This window comes from Alosa sapidissima, chromosome 4, assembly GCF_018492685.1.
Source record: "Alosa sapidissima isolate fAloSap1 chromosome 4, fAloSap1.pri, whole genome shotgun sequence".
NCBI classification, from domain to species: domain Eukaryota; kingdom Metazoa; phylum Chordata; class Actinopteri; order Clupeiformes; family Clupeidae; genus Alosa; species Alosa sapidissima.
Window position 1 is genome coordinate 33,850,280 of NC_055960.1, and position 15,083 is coordinate 33,865,362.

At 40.9% G+C, this 15,083-nt stretch overlaps 2 protein-coding genes across 4 annotated transcripts; both read right to left on the reverse strand.

Annotated features, from left to right (window-relative positions):
* Positions 1–392: 392 nt before the first annotated feature.
* Positions 393–1,953, reverse strand: LOC121707227 (P2Y purinoceptor 1-like). Its single transcript, XM_042089628.1, has one exon. It carries the CDS (start codon positions 1,918–1,920, stop codon positions 799–801), a length of 1,122 nt encoding a protein of 373 aa, XP_041945562.1. The 5' UTR covers positions 1,921–1,953; the 3' UTR covers positions 393–798.
* A 3,673-nt stretch (positions 1,954–5,626) lies between these two features.
* On the reverse strand, positions 5,627–14,964 carry LOC121707331 (CCN family member 5-like). Of its 3 annotated transcripts, none has more exons than XM_042089816.1 (6): positions 14,854–14,964; positions 10,604–10,969; positions 10,011–10,227; positions 9,239–9,487; positions 7,453–7,685; positions 5,627–6,458 (listed from the first exon to the last, which is right to left on the reverse strand). In XM_042089816.1, the coding sequence occupies exons 2-6, from the start codon at positions 10,649–10,651 to the stop codon at positions 6,174–6,176; spliced, it is 1,032 nt and encodes a 343-aa protein (XP_041945750.1). In that variant the 5' UTR covers positions 10,652–10,969; positions 14,854–14,964; the 3' UTR covers positions 5,627–6,173. The 3 variants fall into 3 exon arrangements, with proteins under 3 accessions (XP_041945750.1, XP_041945751.1, XP_041945749.1); XM_042089817.1 differs by having other exon boundaries at positions 10,604–10,741; positions 14,854–14,960; XM_042089815.1 differs by lacking the exon at positions 14,854–14,964 and adding an exon at positions 14,666–14,765.
* Positions 14,965–15,083: the final 119 nt, after the last annotated feature.

The following is a 15,083-nucleotide window of genomic DNA, read 5'->3' on the forward strand; positions in this document are numbered from 1 at the left end:
GTGCTGAGGAGTGAATGTGTGCAAAGTCAGTATAGTGTGAGTTCAGAGTTGGGAAATGTTTGAGAGTGCTGAGGAGTGAATGAGTGCAAAGTCAGTATAGTGTGAGTTCAGAGTTGGGAAATGTTTGAGAGTGCTGAGGAGTGAATGTGTGCAAAGTCAGTATAGTGTGAGTTCAGAGTTGGGAAATGTTTGAGAGTGCTGAGGAGTGAATGTGTGCAAAGTCAGTATAGTGTGAGTTCAGAGTTGGGAAATGTTTGAGAGTGCTGAGGAGTGAATGTGTGCAAAGTCAGTATAGTGTGAGTTCAGAGTTGGGAAATGTTTGAGAGTGCTGAGGAGTGAATGTGTGCAAAGTCAGTATAGTAGGGAGGCACCAAAGGTGGAGGGGGGCATTTTTGATCAAATTTAATTGAGACATAGTAAGATTAATCTGACAATGTAAAGCACTATACAGATTGTACATGAAAAAATGTTGTCATATATGGATTCCCAAGCTTTTAAATGGTGTATAATATTACTATGCTACATAGCAATATGGTGATTTAGAATATTGGGGGGAGGTGGGGGTACTGCAATTGTCCCGCCTGCGGGACACCCGCAGTGTAGATATACACCAATTCTATGTGGAAATATATTTGTATTAATGTATTTTGGCAAGTAAATTCTCTTCATGTCTGGAATAGACTTCTTAAAATTCCATGATATTCCAGAAATCCGTGCATTCCTAAAAGGCTCATTTAATATATGAATGAATAATCTATAACATCAACTGCTGTTCAAACATAAGAAAGTCCTGATAGTTCAAGGAGACAATAAAGTAACAGTATTGGGCTCTGCCTCTGTATTTACCGTCGAATCCATCTCCCTTGGTTTGCGGTAAATTACAGCATTGCCCAGTTGCGCCAATGACCTTCGAGTTCTTTTACTTAAGCTGTGAAAACGCATAAGAAAATCGTCGTTCCCGACAAGGTAGATGAGAGGATTGATGGCGCTGTTCAAGCAAGCGAGTCCTCGGCTGACTTGATAGGCTATATAAATATCGTCAAAAGTTTTGTAGCAGATTCCATCCATTTTCAAAATCCTTGTAGACAAATTAAGATTCCTTAAAATGTGATATGGAAGGAAACACACAGAAAACAACACAGTCAAAAATATGACCAATTTAAGACTCCTTTGCTTCAGCAGAGTGTTGATATTCGCCTTGGTCATGAGGACGAATGCAACGTGCCCGTAGCAGACAATTATGACAAGTAGAGGAATGACAAATCCCGTTATAGTCCATCCGATGCTGTACGGCAGGTAATCCTTGATAAGGGTTTTACCAGTTGTATCAAAACAGGATGGTGTGGAATTGAACTCTGTTTTTTCAAAGAACATATCTGGGAGAATTTGAATGACCACCAAAGTCCAAACAAGTGCACTTATGGCCACAGAGAGCCGTGTGTTCACAATACCTTTACTTTTCATAGGATAGACAATACCAAGATACCTGTAAACACAAATGCAGGTTAAAAACCCGATGCTGCCATAGAGATTTAGATGGAAGCAAAATCGTGTTATCTTGCAAAACACAGTTCCAAACATCCAAGCGCTGTCAGCTGCGTAATAACCGACGAGGAACGGAAGCGTAGAGACATACAATAAATCGGCAATACCAAGATTCAAAATGAAATATTTTATGTCTCCAAGTGTCCTCCATCGATTAAACACCAGTTTCAGTCCGCAGACGTTTGCAACAATTCCAATTACGCACACAAGGAGGTAAATAGTGGGCAAAAAAATGTGCGTAAATCCTTTATCAACATTCTCACATTCAGATGTGTTGTCCATTTTCTCCTCGCGCTTAGCTCTCACGGTATTGCACACTAACAATAACGAATACACAGTCCGATAATCCCTCTGTTCATCTACTTTCGAATTCATCGTGGACACGTGTAAAACAGATGAAAGTAGCCTACCATCGTTACGCCTACTTCCTTTATGATTTTCGCATAACATTTCACCTACTGAATTTGTGTGCATGTGCAGTGACAGTGACAGTCTTCATGTTCATGGAGAAAGTCTTTATGTTGTGATCATCATGCCGTGTGTTTCAGGGAAGATTTTCCTTAATTTCTTGGCTGAATTTCCCCACACCTCAGTAGTGTACAGTACGGTAGGCTAGGCAAGGCTAAGGCGCATTATCTTTTGACTATTATGCAAAAGCCTCTTGTTTTGATATGTATTCATTTCACATTCTTACAACATAGCTTGCCACAACATCAATACACAGCCTTGGTATACGGCCTACAAACAAACGTTTAACTCCAGAGGAAAATGCGGATTCAACTTTCCAAATAAAGAAACCGCCACAAATAGGCTACAATATAACGACTTGAGTTACTTGCTATGTTAACATAGGAATTGACGGTGCTATAGATCCATTTGTCTGCAACGCAACGTAGCCTACAACATCTCTCTTTAGAAATATAGGAACAGCTTACTATGCTAAAGAGTGACGACTGCGTAGCATGCAAGAATACACCCAAGAAAAGATTGAGAACCTGTGGTCTAAAACAATATGATTGCATGCAGGTTGCATGTTAGATCTGAAGTGAGATGGGTCGCGATGGTCTGTCATTTTTAAAAAGTGGGTCCCCAGAAAAAAAGTTTGGGAAACACTGCTTTAAGGTAGGATTCAAATCAGTTAAGTAAGAGCTTTCCCAGAAATTCCCAGGTCATATAATGTAGAAAGGAGAATGTCATGGTTTACAGAGGACTTAGCTACTCTCAATGCTTAAGTCACAGATAGAAGAGCAGTTTCAGTAGAATGACCACTCTTGAAACCAGACTAGGCCCACTTACAGTCTAGCAGGATATAAGACTTGCTTGAAGACCTTGCTGTTCAATTTGTTGTGCTACTTTCATTTGTTACGGAAAATGACTGTGGGTAGTTTGCTTTGTTACAGTTGATTGCACTGTTGCGAAGCCTGCTTGTCCAATCATTGTTTACATTGATATGGGATGGTGATTACATTTTTTACCAGATCTACTTCATAGGTGCCCCAATGTACAGAATAAATAGCCCCCTGCCAGCCAATCAAAAATAGTATTTCTTGTCTCTTGGGGATACATTTTCAATAATATGCCTTGTTAGTATACCATGATTATTGTGTGGGTATTTTTGTATTTCTAAATTACGAATTACTTGTATTTTAATTAAATACATTTTTCACATCAGTATTTTGTATTTTATTTTGTTACATTTCATGAGCCAGTATTTGTAAAAAATACGTTTTTGATGTATTTGTGCCCACCTCTGACTGTCGCTAAGAATCATCTTACAACTAAATGTGCATCATGAGCAATACAGCACTGCTTTAATGCATTTAGTATTACAAACAGCACAGGGAAGTGAAACTATATGGAGGAGCAGGTGTCAGCTGTCCTGCAATCTTATCAGTTTGTTTTTTGGTGTTTGGCAGAAAAGAAGCATCTGACTCTAATGCTGGTTGATTTTGAATATTCATGAAAACACTGTAAACAACTTAATCTAAGATATGATGTTGTCACTCATCTCCCTACGCCAAAGTAGAGTTACTCATACAGCATACTGGATTGTGATTCTTTAGAGATCAGTGATATAGCATGCATGACGTTATGATGACGACAGTAGTGACCTGTGGAACCTCATTCTCAAATGGAAATCACACTTTATAAGGTCATGATTGCCATACGGCGTGCTTGTAGGGGGTAAAGCGTTAAGGCTGCCAGTTTTCCAGTCATTGTGTTCTTTAAACGTCTGTATGTGAATTAATATAATCACAGCAAATACTAAGAACACACTAAGGCTAACCGCTTAGAGTCCACATCAACGGGGCCTAAGCATTTGTTAGCCTAAGCATTTGTCAGCAAAGCCTATATATATACCGCAACAACTTGCTGTGTTAGCCTCAAAAATGTTTTCTTGTTATTGTTTCTTCTTTGTTATTGTGTTGTTATTGTTTCTTCTCTGTTATTGTGTTGTTATTGTTTCTTCTCTGTTATTGTGTTAAATGTTCCAAAATGTAAAGCACTCTGAGCTGCATTCTGTGTATGAAAGGTGCTATACAAATAAAGCTTATTATTATTATTATTTGTATTATTATTATTATTATTATATTATTATTATTATGATATGATCGGACACAAAAATGTCCCTTAACAGCTTAAATCAGAAAGAAGTACAACAACTTAAAGCAATAAAACCACTTCAAATCACATCACTACAAACCTCTTGGAACCCATGGAAATGACGTCAACAAAGAAAGAGGGAAACAAACACTGTATTTGCGTCAATGAGGTTGCAACCATGGACACGGTTGAGTAGCTTACGTGTGAAATACTGAAATCACAAACCTAGATACCTTAGATAGAAGATAAGACCTAAGATCCTTTCATCAAAGGAGAAGCAAAGACTAGACGCAACTTCCTGCTGATTTGTAGAACACAAAAATAGGCCAGGCTTTCTACACTTAAAGCAACACCAAAGAACTTTTCCTCTGTCCCACACACTATTTGTTTATCCAGCACCGGCTTTGCAAATAACAATGTCCACAGACAAGGTAGAATATGTTGCATGATTTTATAAAAGTATGATGTATTGCGACATCAGATGCAAGTCAAATTTGTAGTTTCTCATGTCTCATTCCATCGAACTACAGATCCGCTACCCGATCCGGCAAACTTACATAGTGCGGTTATAGCTGATAGAGGGCCGCGAAGTGAATGCAGAAAGTGCCGTTCACCAAAAATAATTCAGTGGAAATGCATGGATTCGATTTTCTTCCAGTAGCAGCAACTGGAATCCATGCATTTCCACATAATTATTTTTGGAATCTGATCCCTTATCATACCTGTTCATTCTTACTCGTCGCTTGACTTAACGTGACTAAATTCAAGATGGCTGCAAACGCTAAACTTCGTGAAGATACTGTCTGTATAAATCGTCTTGTAAGTAAACTACCAGTGCTTTTTCAAAGTTCTCAATGTCTCGTTTTAAATGTCAGGGCCCTCAGAAGTCTACCCATGAAGTGTGGAGATACATTGAGCCTCGTAAATGGTGTAAAACAGTGATTTATTTGCATGGCTAGCCTGATGCCGAAGCACCACCATTGAAAAAGCTGTTGGTAGCATCGGCTAACTAGCGCCAGATTTTGGAGTGCAGGGGACAAGCCGAGATGGGCTATGAGACATACGTTCACATTCGGTATCATGTTTCAACACACTTTAGGTCAATATCACGCCAGAATTCTCCTTTAAGGTACAAACAACTCTTTGGTGTTGCTTTAACCAATTTCAGACCACAGACTTCTGTAAAAACTTAGCTGTGGACATGACCCATCTACTGTGAATGTCCTCTACTCCAAAATACTGCAAAAAAGAATGACCAAGACTATGCTACACATTGAGCATCCAGTCGATTCCGCTTAAGGTTGCAGGTTGACACCTTTCATCAGCCAGATTTGCAATCACGTCACACTGGCTTTTTCATTTGTGCATATCCAATGCACATTCTGTGTTTATTAATTGTAGTTTACCATGCCCATAACATTGACAATAAGCAGTGGCATCATCTTGCTGCAGGTAATCCTTCACAAGGTCACTGGTGTCAAAACAGGAATATGGGGAATTTGACACTGACTTGACACAGTGCACATCTAGAAGTTTCCTCTCAACCCAAATCTACAATAATAACCTCACTGTCTCAGACAGTGGTCTGTTAATGTTTGTTCCATTTCCATGAGTTGGAAATTCTACATATGCAGGAAGTGGGTTCTTGTAAATCTAGTTTCAGAAACAGCACACAGTAACTTCCTGTCCAACAACACCTTTACAGCTTTTATTGATACAGTTTTGCATCAGCCTTTTTGTAAGAGTAGTTTTTCACCTGTCTAATTAGGGTATACAAGAAAAGAAATCCATCTTGAATAGAAAGTTGTGGTTCCAAACACAACATACCCCACCAGTCTCACTACACTGTCATTTACTTTTGGCTTTCAGTTGCTTACAATGCAAGACAATGAAAGTGGGAGACAATATTCTTTAAAGCAACCCATGTTATTTCCTGACCATTTTTAAGTGAATCTGATCCCTTTCCTATTGTCTATCTAGACCCTCTTTTAATATTAGGATTATTATTATTATTAATTATTAATTTAATAAGCTCCCCACAGAGTTCCCCACGGTGTTGCCAGGGGAGACGCTGGGCAGCTGATGTGGCAGGTGCAGGACTCGATCAGCATGACCGCCTGGTGGATGGCACCGCCACGGGGGCAGTGGAGGCGCAGGTGGACGGTCCGTGTGTGGTGGGGGGTACAGCACCGGCCGTCCGGACACTGTCCGCAGTAGCGCGGCCGGAAGGAGCGAGTGCTCCGGCACCCCCGGTGCTCCAGGCGGACAGGCAGTCGGGAACGGAAGACGTTTTCACAGGAGCCGTGAGCCTGGGACATACAGACATTTTTTATATATATATATATATAGGCCTTTCTATGCCTTTTAATGACAGGACAGTGAAGAATGACAGGAAGCGAGTGGGAGAGAGAGTCGGGGTGGGATTCGCAAAGGACTACGGGGCGGGAATCGAACCCGGGTCGCCGGCGTACGGTGCAGGTGCCCCAGCCAGTCGAGCCACGGCCGGGGCTGACATACAGACGTTTAAATGTACCAACGTATAAACTGTTTGGTATGTGCATGGAACACTCAAAGAAAGCCTTTAATTGAAACTTTGATACACAGATGACATTTCTGCTTTTTCAGAAATGTTGGTGTCTAAATACTGAATCTGCAATGTTATGAAGGTTCACCAATTTTAAATCAGGAGACCTATAAAAATAGGATCCATCTGCTTATCTCATACTGGCTAGTGCTGGAGACATACAATATTGTACTCCTCAGATACTGGCACTATCAGGATATGTCTGACATTTTACTGGTGTTCGTAGTATATCACACAGACTATGTGATACTGACTAATCTTGAGTCATTTTCAAACTGAAAGCTTTTTTAATGACAGACATTCAGACAGACACACCCTCGCACACAGGGCACCTTGCCAGAACAAACCTTTGCTAGTGACTATCACTTCTGCTTGATTATATACAACTCAAACACACCTTCCTTTCCTTTTACAGAGAAAAGTGAGAGAGAGAAAAAGGGGAAGTTTCAAACGCCCCTTTAGGTGTCTGTTGAATATGTCAATATGCACATTCACACCAACCACACTCCAGTAATGGGGAAACAAGGAACTGAGAACACAGGCATATACACTTGTGTGGCATAGACGTCATGCATTCATGCATGCACGCACTCACACGCACACGCACACACACACACACACACACACACTCACTCACACGCACACACACGCGCACACACACACACACTGACACACACACACACACACACACACACACACACACACACACATTCATTTACCGTCTGTGTGAGGGGTAATGATGCTGTATAGCAGGGACGAATCTGGCAGAACCGCGTCTGTGTCTGCGGGCGACAGCGCCGGTTGCGGTTGGTGGTGCGGCTGGAAAGGCCGGGTCCACAGCTGTGGGAGCAGGGGCTCCACTCCGATGCCTGGTCCACGCAGTTGGACCCGAGGCCTGGACTCTGGCCTGACGTCTCAAGCCAGGACCTCCTGCCTCTGTCCACCAGCAGACCTAAGGGAGTCGGTCAAGATAGGAGACATTTTTACATAGATAGATAGATAGATAGATAGATAGATAAAGAGATACTTTATTGATCGCTAGGGGAAATTCAAGGTCACAGTAGCATACAGACAACACACACACACATTCACTAACAGCAGAAAAAGTGATTAAAAGTATATAATATAAAAAACACAACTAAGCAATAAGGACTGTAGAAGAAAAATAATATACTAAATATACTAAAAATACAAATTATACTAAATAACACTTAATCTAAATCAATTCTAAAAAACAGTATCCACTAGTCAGTGGGTGATTAATCAATCAGGTGCGCTTGCAATGACTGAAGCAGGGACTGAGCCTGTGGTTCTCTGTGCATAAGGTAAGGTAAGGTGCTCTGTGTGAATGAGTGTCATGGTGATGGTTCAAATGAGTAAGTCAAACAGTGCAACAGTGCAAGAATAAAGTCTATATATCTATATATATATATAACTATATTAAGAAAGGTATAAGTGTGGTATGGCTGTGGCATGGAGGGAGGGGTTGTGCATATGAAGGGTTCAGATGCAAAAGCCTCTAAATGCCACCTACGTCAAAAATGAGATAAAGATGGTGAGTGAATGCTCTCCTCACATAGTATACGTTAATCAAATAATTTAACTTCAAAACACATCAAATAACACTCTCTTCCTGGTCTGAAATATCGATTTCTATGCAAAAACCTATAGGAACCGGATTTTAAATGCTCATTTAAAAGAAATGTGGTCAGACGGATTTAGAGGGTTTTGCATCTGAACTCTTCATATGTGCTAATATAGCACGCAAACAGTGAGGCAGAAGACAGTGGTAAAAAGTGGCTAGTGGACAGACAGTCCAAGACATGGAGGTGGTGAAGAGGCAGACAGACTATGCGGAGAAGTCTATTTCTCCTCTTCCCTTAAGTGAAGCATTGAAATGGTTAATGGTTGAAATGGTTGCATGCCATGGTTATAGGAAAGGAATAACAGTGGTAATGGCTGTATGGACAGAGAATAATTTTGGTTCACTATGTAAAAATGTTTAAACTTTTAGAATAACTAATAGTTTTAATATAACTAAAAATGACTCAGGGGGGAATATGATCAATGTTTAAACTCAGTGAGGGGAATATGTTGTGATGCACTACTTATGCAGGTGTCAGTATTTAACACTTAAAACATAGCTATATATTTGAATATCCTGAGTAGAGCAGTATTTCATTCCAGTTTGTTTGCTGATTTGTGACTTTGTGCAAACCGGTCCATCAAGTCAAAATCCAGACCTGTGGATAAATTATGATTGTTGTTGTAGGGCCAATAATGTCAGCACAAGGATTAATATTTAATCCCAAACTGTAGTATTTGTGAAGGCAGTGAAGTGAGACAAGAGAGAATGTTTAACCAGGAAGAAGACAAAGACTGTAGACTTCGAAAGCCAATCTTTTGTTTACAGCCCTGTCATTGTCTTACATTCCCATACCAGCTGTAAGTGCCTCTGTTTTTCCACAGCCTGTACTTTGCTCTTGTCCTGACGTGTGTGTGTACCTGTGGGTGTGTCCGGAGCGATTCTGTTGTCCAGGACATCACACACCCACTGTGGGCAACAGCTGCCGGGCAACTTCACCATCCGCGGGTGCAGACAGGTGGCACTGGGCAGCTGCAGGTCATCGGGGCACAGAGGCACACAGGTGATCCCTCCACCTGAGCACTTGCACTGCTGAGCACAGGAGGGCTGGAAGCTTTGCCCCTCATGGTAACGCCTACCGTTCAGCTCGCAGTCCAGCAAGTTCTGGCCTGTGGCAATGGGGTGCGGCAATGATAATCCTGACATTTGGTACAAGAAATAACGTATGCTGTTTTTCCTGACAGCAGACTTTCACTATTATTTCCCAGCAGTGTGCTGTCATGACTTCACATGTACTCTTACTCATCAGTACCATCTTAAATAAACTATTTTAATCCTTACAGGAACACACCAATAGCCTGGCCTCGGCCTGCCTACGTACTTCCGCTCGATTTCTTTTCCCTGCGAAGTTAGAGAGTCTGGTTTCCAGGCTAACACACCAACCCCAGAGTTAATAATTACCCCCCATACCCTACCACAATCCAGTCTGACAACATTAGCATAGCTTAGCATAATTCACTGGAAGTAGGTTGGACCAGATAGTCTATATCTTCCTTTTAACTATAGGCTAGCTAGAGAATAACTGGTTTTCACATAGATTGGACTAGACTAGATTTAACTGGTGCACCACTTTGCATACATTGCATTGGACATTGTCAAAGGGTTTAAAAACGCACGAGACCAGGTACTCACTGATACATTCCCCAGGTCCTTCAGGGTAGCTGGCACTATAGTCACACTGCAAGCCCTTGAGGGTGTCGCACACATGGTGCTCAGAACACGGTTGGCCCTCCTGCCTGGCACACACCTGGCAGCAGTGGCACCTGTCCCACAGCAGGGCCACACCAGGCGGACAGCTGGAGACTGGCAAGGGGCAGTGGCATGGGCCTCCACACTGCTGGCTCAGTGTCTGACAGGAGATGATGGACAGGAAGCCATTCATCATGATTACAGTCTGGTGTCCATATCTAGCACCTGCTGCTGAGGAAGGTCGGTATCCAACTAGCATTTCCTTGTGTATTTACATGCAACTGGTGACTAACTATGTTTTCAAGGCAGAAGCTTATGGCTCATGTACACTGTCCCTGAAGAAATAGCTAAAGGGACACATATGGAAAAGGTCTGTAAAAAAACATGTAATAATCACAATTTCTATGTTACTTTATGTGGAAAGAGTCATAGTCATTTCTTCACAAACTATTGCTGATATAGAAATGACCATATAAATTTTACAGACTGAAAGGTCAATAAAGCTGGCTCCAGTAAAGAAAACAGGCAAGCCTCACCTGTTTAAGCACGCTCAAAATCAGAGCAGAAGTGAGTGCATGCAGCATTGCTCTCCCTCTCCTGCTGGCCTGGTTCTCTCTCGACTGATCGGCCGCAGTACAGGGCCATTCCCTGCCGGTGTCAGCAAACTGTCGGACCTGTGCGGGTCCATTTATAAAGTCTGAGTTCTGATGTCACAGATAGTCAATGTAAATAGATTCTGGACTGAGATCACAAGTATTTTGAAGTTCCACACTGGCGTCGGGTGAAGGTCCATCCGTTCTCTGCTGCCCAGCTGGAAGTGGCGGATTCCTCACCTCAAAGGACTTCTGCCCCACGTCAGACAGCTTAATGTGTGCAGATGTGCACACATATGCTCTGTGTACCTTAGCAACATAAAAATAAAAGAGTATTTGCCATTGAGGCGTGCATGTGTTTGCCTGGGCTCAGGGAACCTTGGAGAGTTGATGCAGCAGCTGGTTTGAGAGAAGAGTTCCCTCAGTTCATTTACTGCAGTTTGGGTCAAAATCACGTCAGACAAAAGTCACATCAACACATTAAGGATTGTAGTAACGATTTTGTTTCGTGTACTGATGGTCTACGGGCATCTATTATTTACTAAGGCACGGTAAAGTCAGAATATGGATGACCAAATGGTGACCAATTTTCTGTCAACTGTTTAAAAGGCTAGTAAAAGGCTAGTGGCTAATCCTCTATGAAGCAGAAGCAGCACAAACAACTACAGGCCTGTTGGACTTGGATGGAGGGAAAGGAATGCTTTGGCCATGTCTTTGCAGCAAGTTCTGACTAATATACTAAATTATTGGTATTCCAGTCCAAGTTTTAAAGGTTGATGTAAAAGGAAATGTGAAAATGAAAGTGTAGATGCAATGAAAAAGGGTGATCATATATGCCGGTGTGTCACTAACCGTGTGATACTTTGAGTGATTGGAAAAGAAAATTGCATAATGTAAGATAACGTCCATCTCAAATGACTTAAGGCTTGAACACATTACTGCTGGTGTTGTGCCTGCAGAGCAGCTCTTTTGTGTGTTGATTTCCATTTCGACACCCATGTTAAACAGATTACAGCAGCCACAGTGCCTCAGTCATGCTTGAACCATGCTGCAACCACTACCCAGCTATAGAAGGTACGCCTATTTTTTCCACTTCATGCCAGCGGTTCTGTGCAGAAATACATTGATAAGACCAGTTGATAATTTGTGTTTAAAATACGGTGACCTTTTGTAACTTTGCTGAGTAGCACTGTCACACACAAAATATGGAGGGTCATACACACACACACCAAGATCTTATCACACTCCCAGACACAGACAGACACATGCAATAATGTTTGTGTGTATGTGTGTGTGAGAGAGAAATGTACTAATCAGATCTCATATTTTAGTGGTTTGTGCTAGTATTACACTAGTAGGCTATTTAGAGGTGGTTTGGTCTTTTGTCTGGAAGGCACAATGACTTGAAATAAAAAAATAAGCAATAACTTCCATTAAATGCATTAAAAGGAAAAGCAACAAACCTGGTGTATTTCTGATCAAATGTAGAGGAGGGAAAGTAAAAATGTGGCAGAAAAATAAATACTCCTGGTGGAAAGTAACAGTAAACTATTTGGGTGAGGCAGGGTTATATTAAAAATTATTCATACTGCTTTTAAATACAGTGTACAACACACAAAACCATGTGCATATCTAATTTAAACTGGACAGTTGTTTGATAGTATTCATAATATTATACTGAATATTAATTAATATGAATATATAACAATAAATTAATAAATATGAAAATGCAGTATGCTTCACCTATGCTTTTTCACGTCGATGAAGCATGAAGAACATTAACACATTTTCACAGTTAAAAAAACACTGTGTATTGAAAGTATAGCCTTGAGACTGTTATCACACTATGACTAACAACATTCTTCAGGCTTGCAAGGCCATGTTGACATGTCCTAATCTAAAGATGAACAATGAAATATGTTATATTTTTTATATTTATTTATAGACACACTGAGAGGAGAAAGCTTATCACATAACTTTCCCATGACAAAGAGAACGATCACTATTCCAATTAAATCTACAATAAAGCAGACATAATTTAATATATTACTATTCCAATTAAATCTACAATAAACTGACATAATTTAATATATTTGCACAATGCCTATTTCCGGCATGGTTTGGATGGATACTATTGGTATGGTATCTGGTTCTAATTTTGAAAATATGTGGACCTTCGCTACATAACACCTACCAAAATACTATATGAAGTGGGAAGCATATCTTCACCTTGCAGCATTTTGTTATCATGTAGATTTTAATCCCCAAAGGACAGTAATGTCAGGAATATTTATCATGTTAAGGTGCATGATGATAGACCATATCAATGCTGCAAGCATTGTGAGTCTATCAGCACAACTGTACCATTTATTTATTCAAAGTCAGAAAATACAACTCTGTCTGAGAAATGTGATGAACCATAACAATCGTTGACCTTGTTATTGAAAGTGCTGAGGCGTGGTGTGGTGCATGCAGAGTCTGCATTGCAATCACGGCCTCAGTGTTCTGCAGGAAACCATAACCTCAAACATACTAGCATCGTTGACTCTGCTCCATTAGCTAGGAACAGGTTTTATTTCTGGAATAAACAACATTCCTACAACATTATAAAGACTGGCAGTTGCATCAGAGGTAGATAAGAGATAAAGGATGACCATGAACTGAGCATGCCAACTTTTCAGCACTACAGTAGTAGTAGTAGTAGTAGTTTAATGCCATATTTATGGCTATATCATGGCGAACATTACATTCAGCCATGACTTGCAGGGTAATGGTTAGGCCCATTTGTGGACAGTGTGTATTGACATTAGCATCTTGTTCAAAACTGGCATACTCAGATTAACAAATGCATAGCAGTACCTTGCTGTGTAACTGGATACAGATACCTCACACTAGATGCTGCTCCCAAACATTCTGACCAGCAGATCACAGGTTGTTTGGTTAGACATATGAGATATGGACCACTGGGTTAAATTAGACACAGTGGTGAACATGTTTGGTTAGACATATGAGATATGAGATATGGACCACAAGGTTAAATTAGACACAGTGGTGAACATGTTTGGCTAGACATATGAGATATGGACCACAGGGTTAAATAAATTAGACACAGTGGTAAAAATGTTTGAATTTAGTACATGCTGTGAATATCCTCACAGTTGCTATGTTGATGCCCCCCAGCAAGCAGTTGAAATAGGCCCTTTCCCACTGCAGTCACACTCCTAGTGTTATGCTACCATCAGCAGTGGTGTAGTACGTGATACGCAGGACTACGCAGTATACCCACTTCAAAAGCATCACCATCTCTATATACCCACTTAAAACAGACAAGGATATGTATTAACATTTGGGGTTGATCACAGTATACCCACTACAGCAAACTAGACTACATCACAGTATGCCCACTACAGCTAACAAGACTACACCACTGACCATCAGTATACTTTTATACTGTTCCTGAATAGAGCTTGTTATATGAAACTCTAATTTTGTCATGATATTGTATAAAGGGCTCCACATCTGAGGTATTTCACATCAGAACGTCAGCCTTCTCTGAATTATTGAGATAATAAATTAGGCCTACTGAAGCCTGCCTGGTTATAACTCTTGTCTTTCCTGACTCACAAAAAGATGTTATATCTCTGATGCTAAAGATGTTATTTGTATTGTTGCAGGACCACGCTACTGAGGTGTGTCGTGACTGTTGTCAAGCTTACGCAAGCAAAAAGTACATTTTCAGTCATTTCTGCTTCCTTCCTGATGGCAGTGCACGTAACAGGATGGAAGCAATAGATTACAACTCAATTGCTTAAGAAGAATTGCTGAAACATTACACTTAAGAAAAAGTCATCATGACTGAGGGCAGTGCCTTGTTCAACATTGCTTTTTTGATTGAGGTGGTGTATGACATACAGTGATATGTAATATTTATTTGCTCATAAACAGAAGCACGTAACCTTCTATTTGAGATAACTATTAGCAAGAGATACATTTTGCCAGACATACCATGGAGTGGCCTAAAATGGGGTGAAATGCTCATCATTGTGTGAATTAGCCTTATTCATCCGGCCAGCCTGTGTAAGCCAGAACGACTGGGTACACGTCCCATCGCACCTCAGTCCAGCATATGGCGGTAATGCACTCTGTTTACAAACTGACCCTCTCCAAAAAAAAAAAAAAAAAAAAAAACTCACGGAAGAAGAAGGATTCGCAGGCCTGCCAGGGTGCAGATCTCTAGCCTTTTTGTCCTTCCTTCAGGATAGGTCTCCGCTCCTTGTTTCGTCTTAATTGTTGATTAGCTAAAGACCATCTTGCTAATTACCAGGTGGCACCTGCCCCCTTATATCTAGGCAGCTGACTGCATGCCTCCCAATTCTCCACCTGTTGTGGAGATCCTACTTAGTTAGTGGTGTGGGAGCAGCAG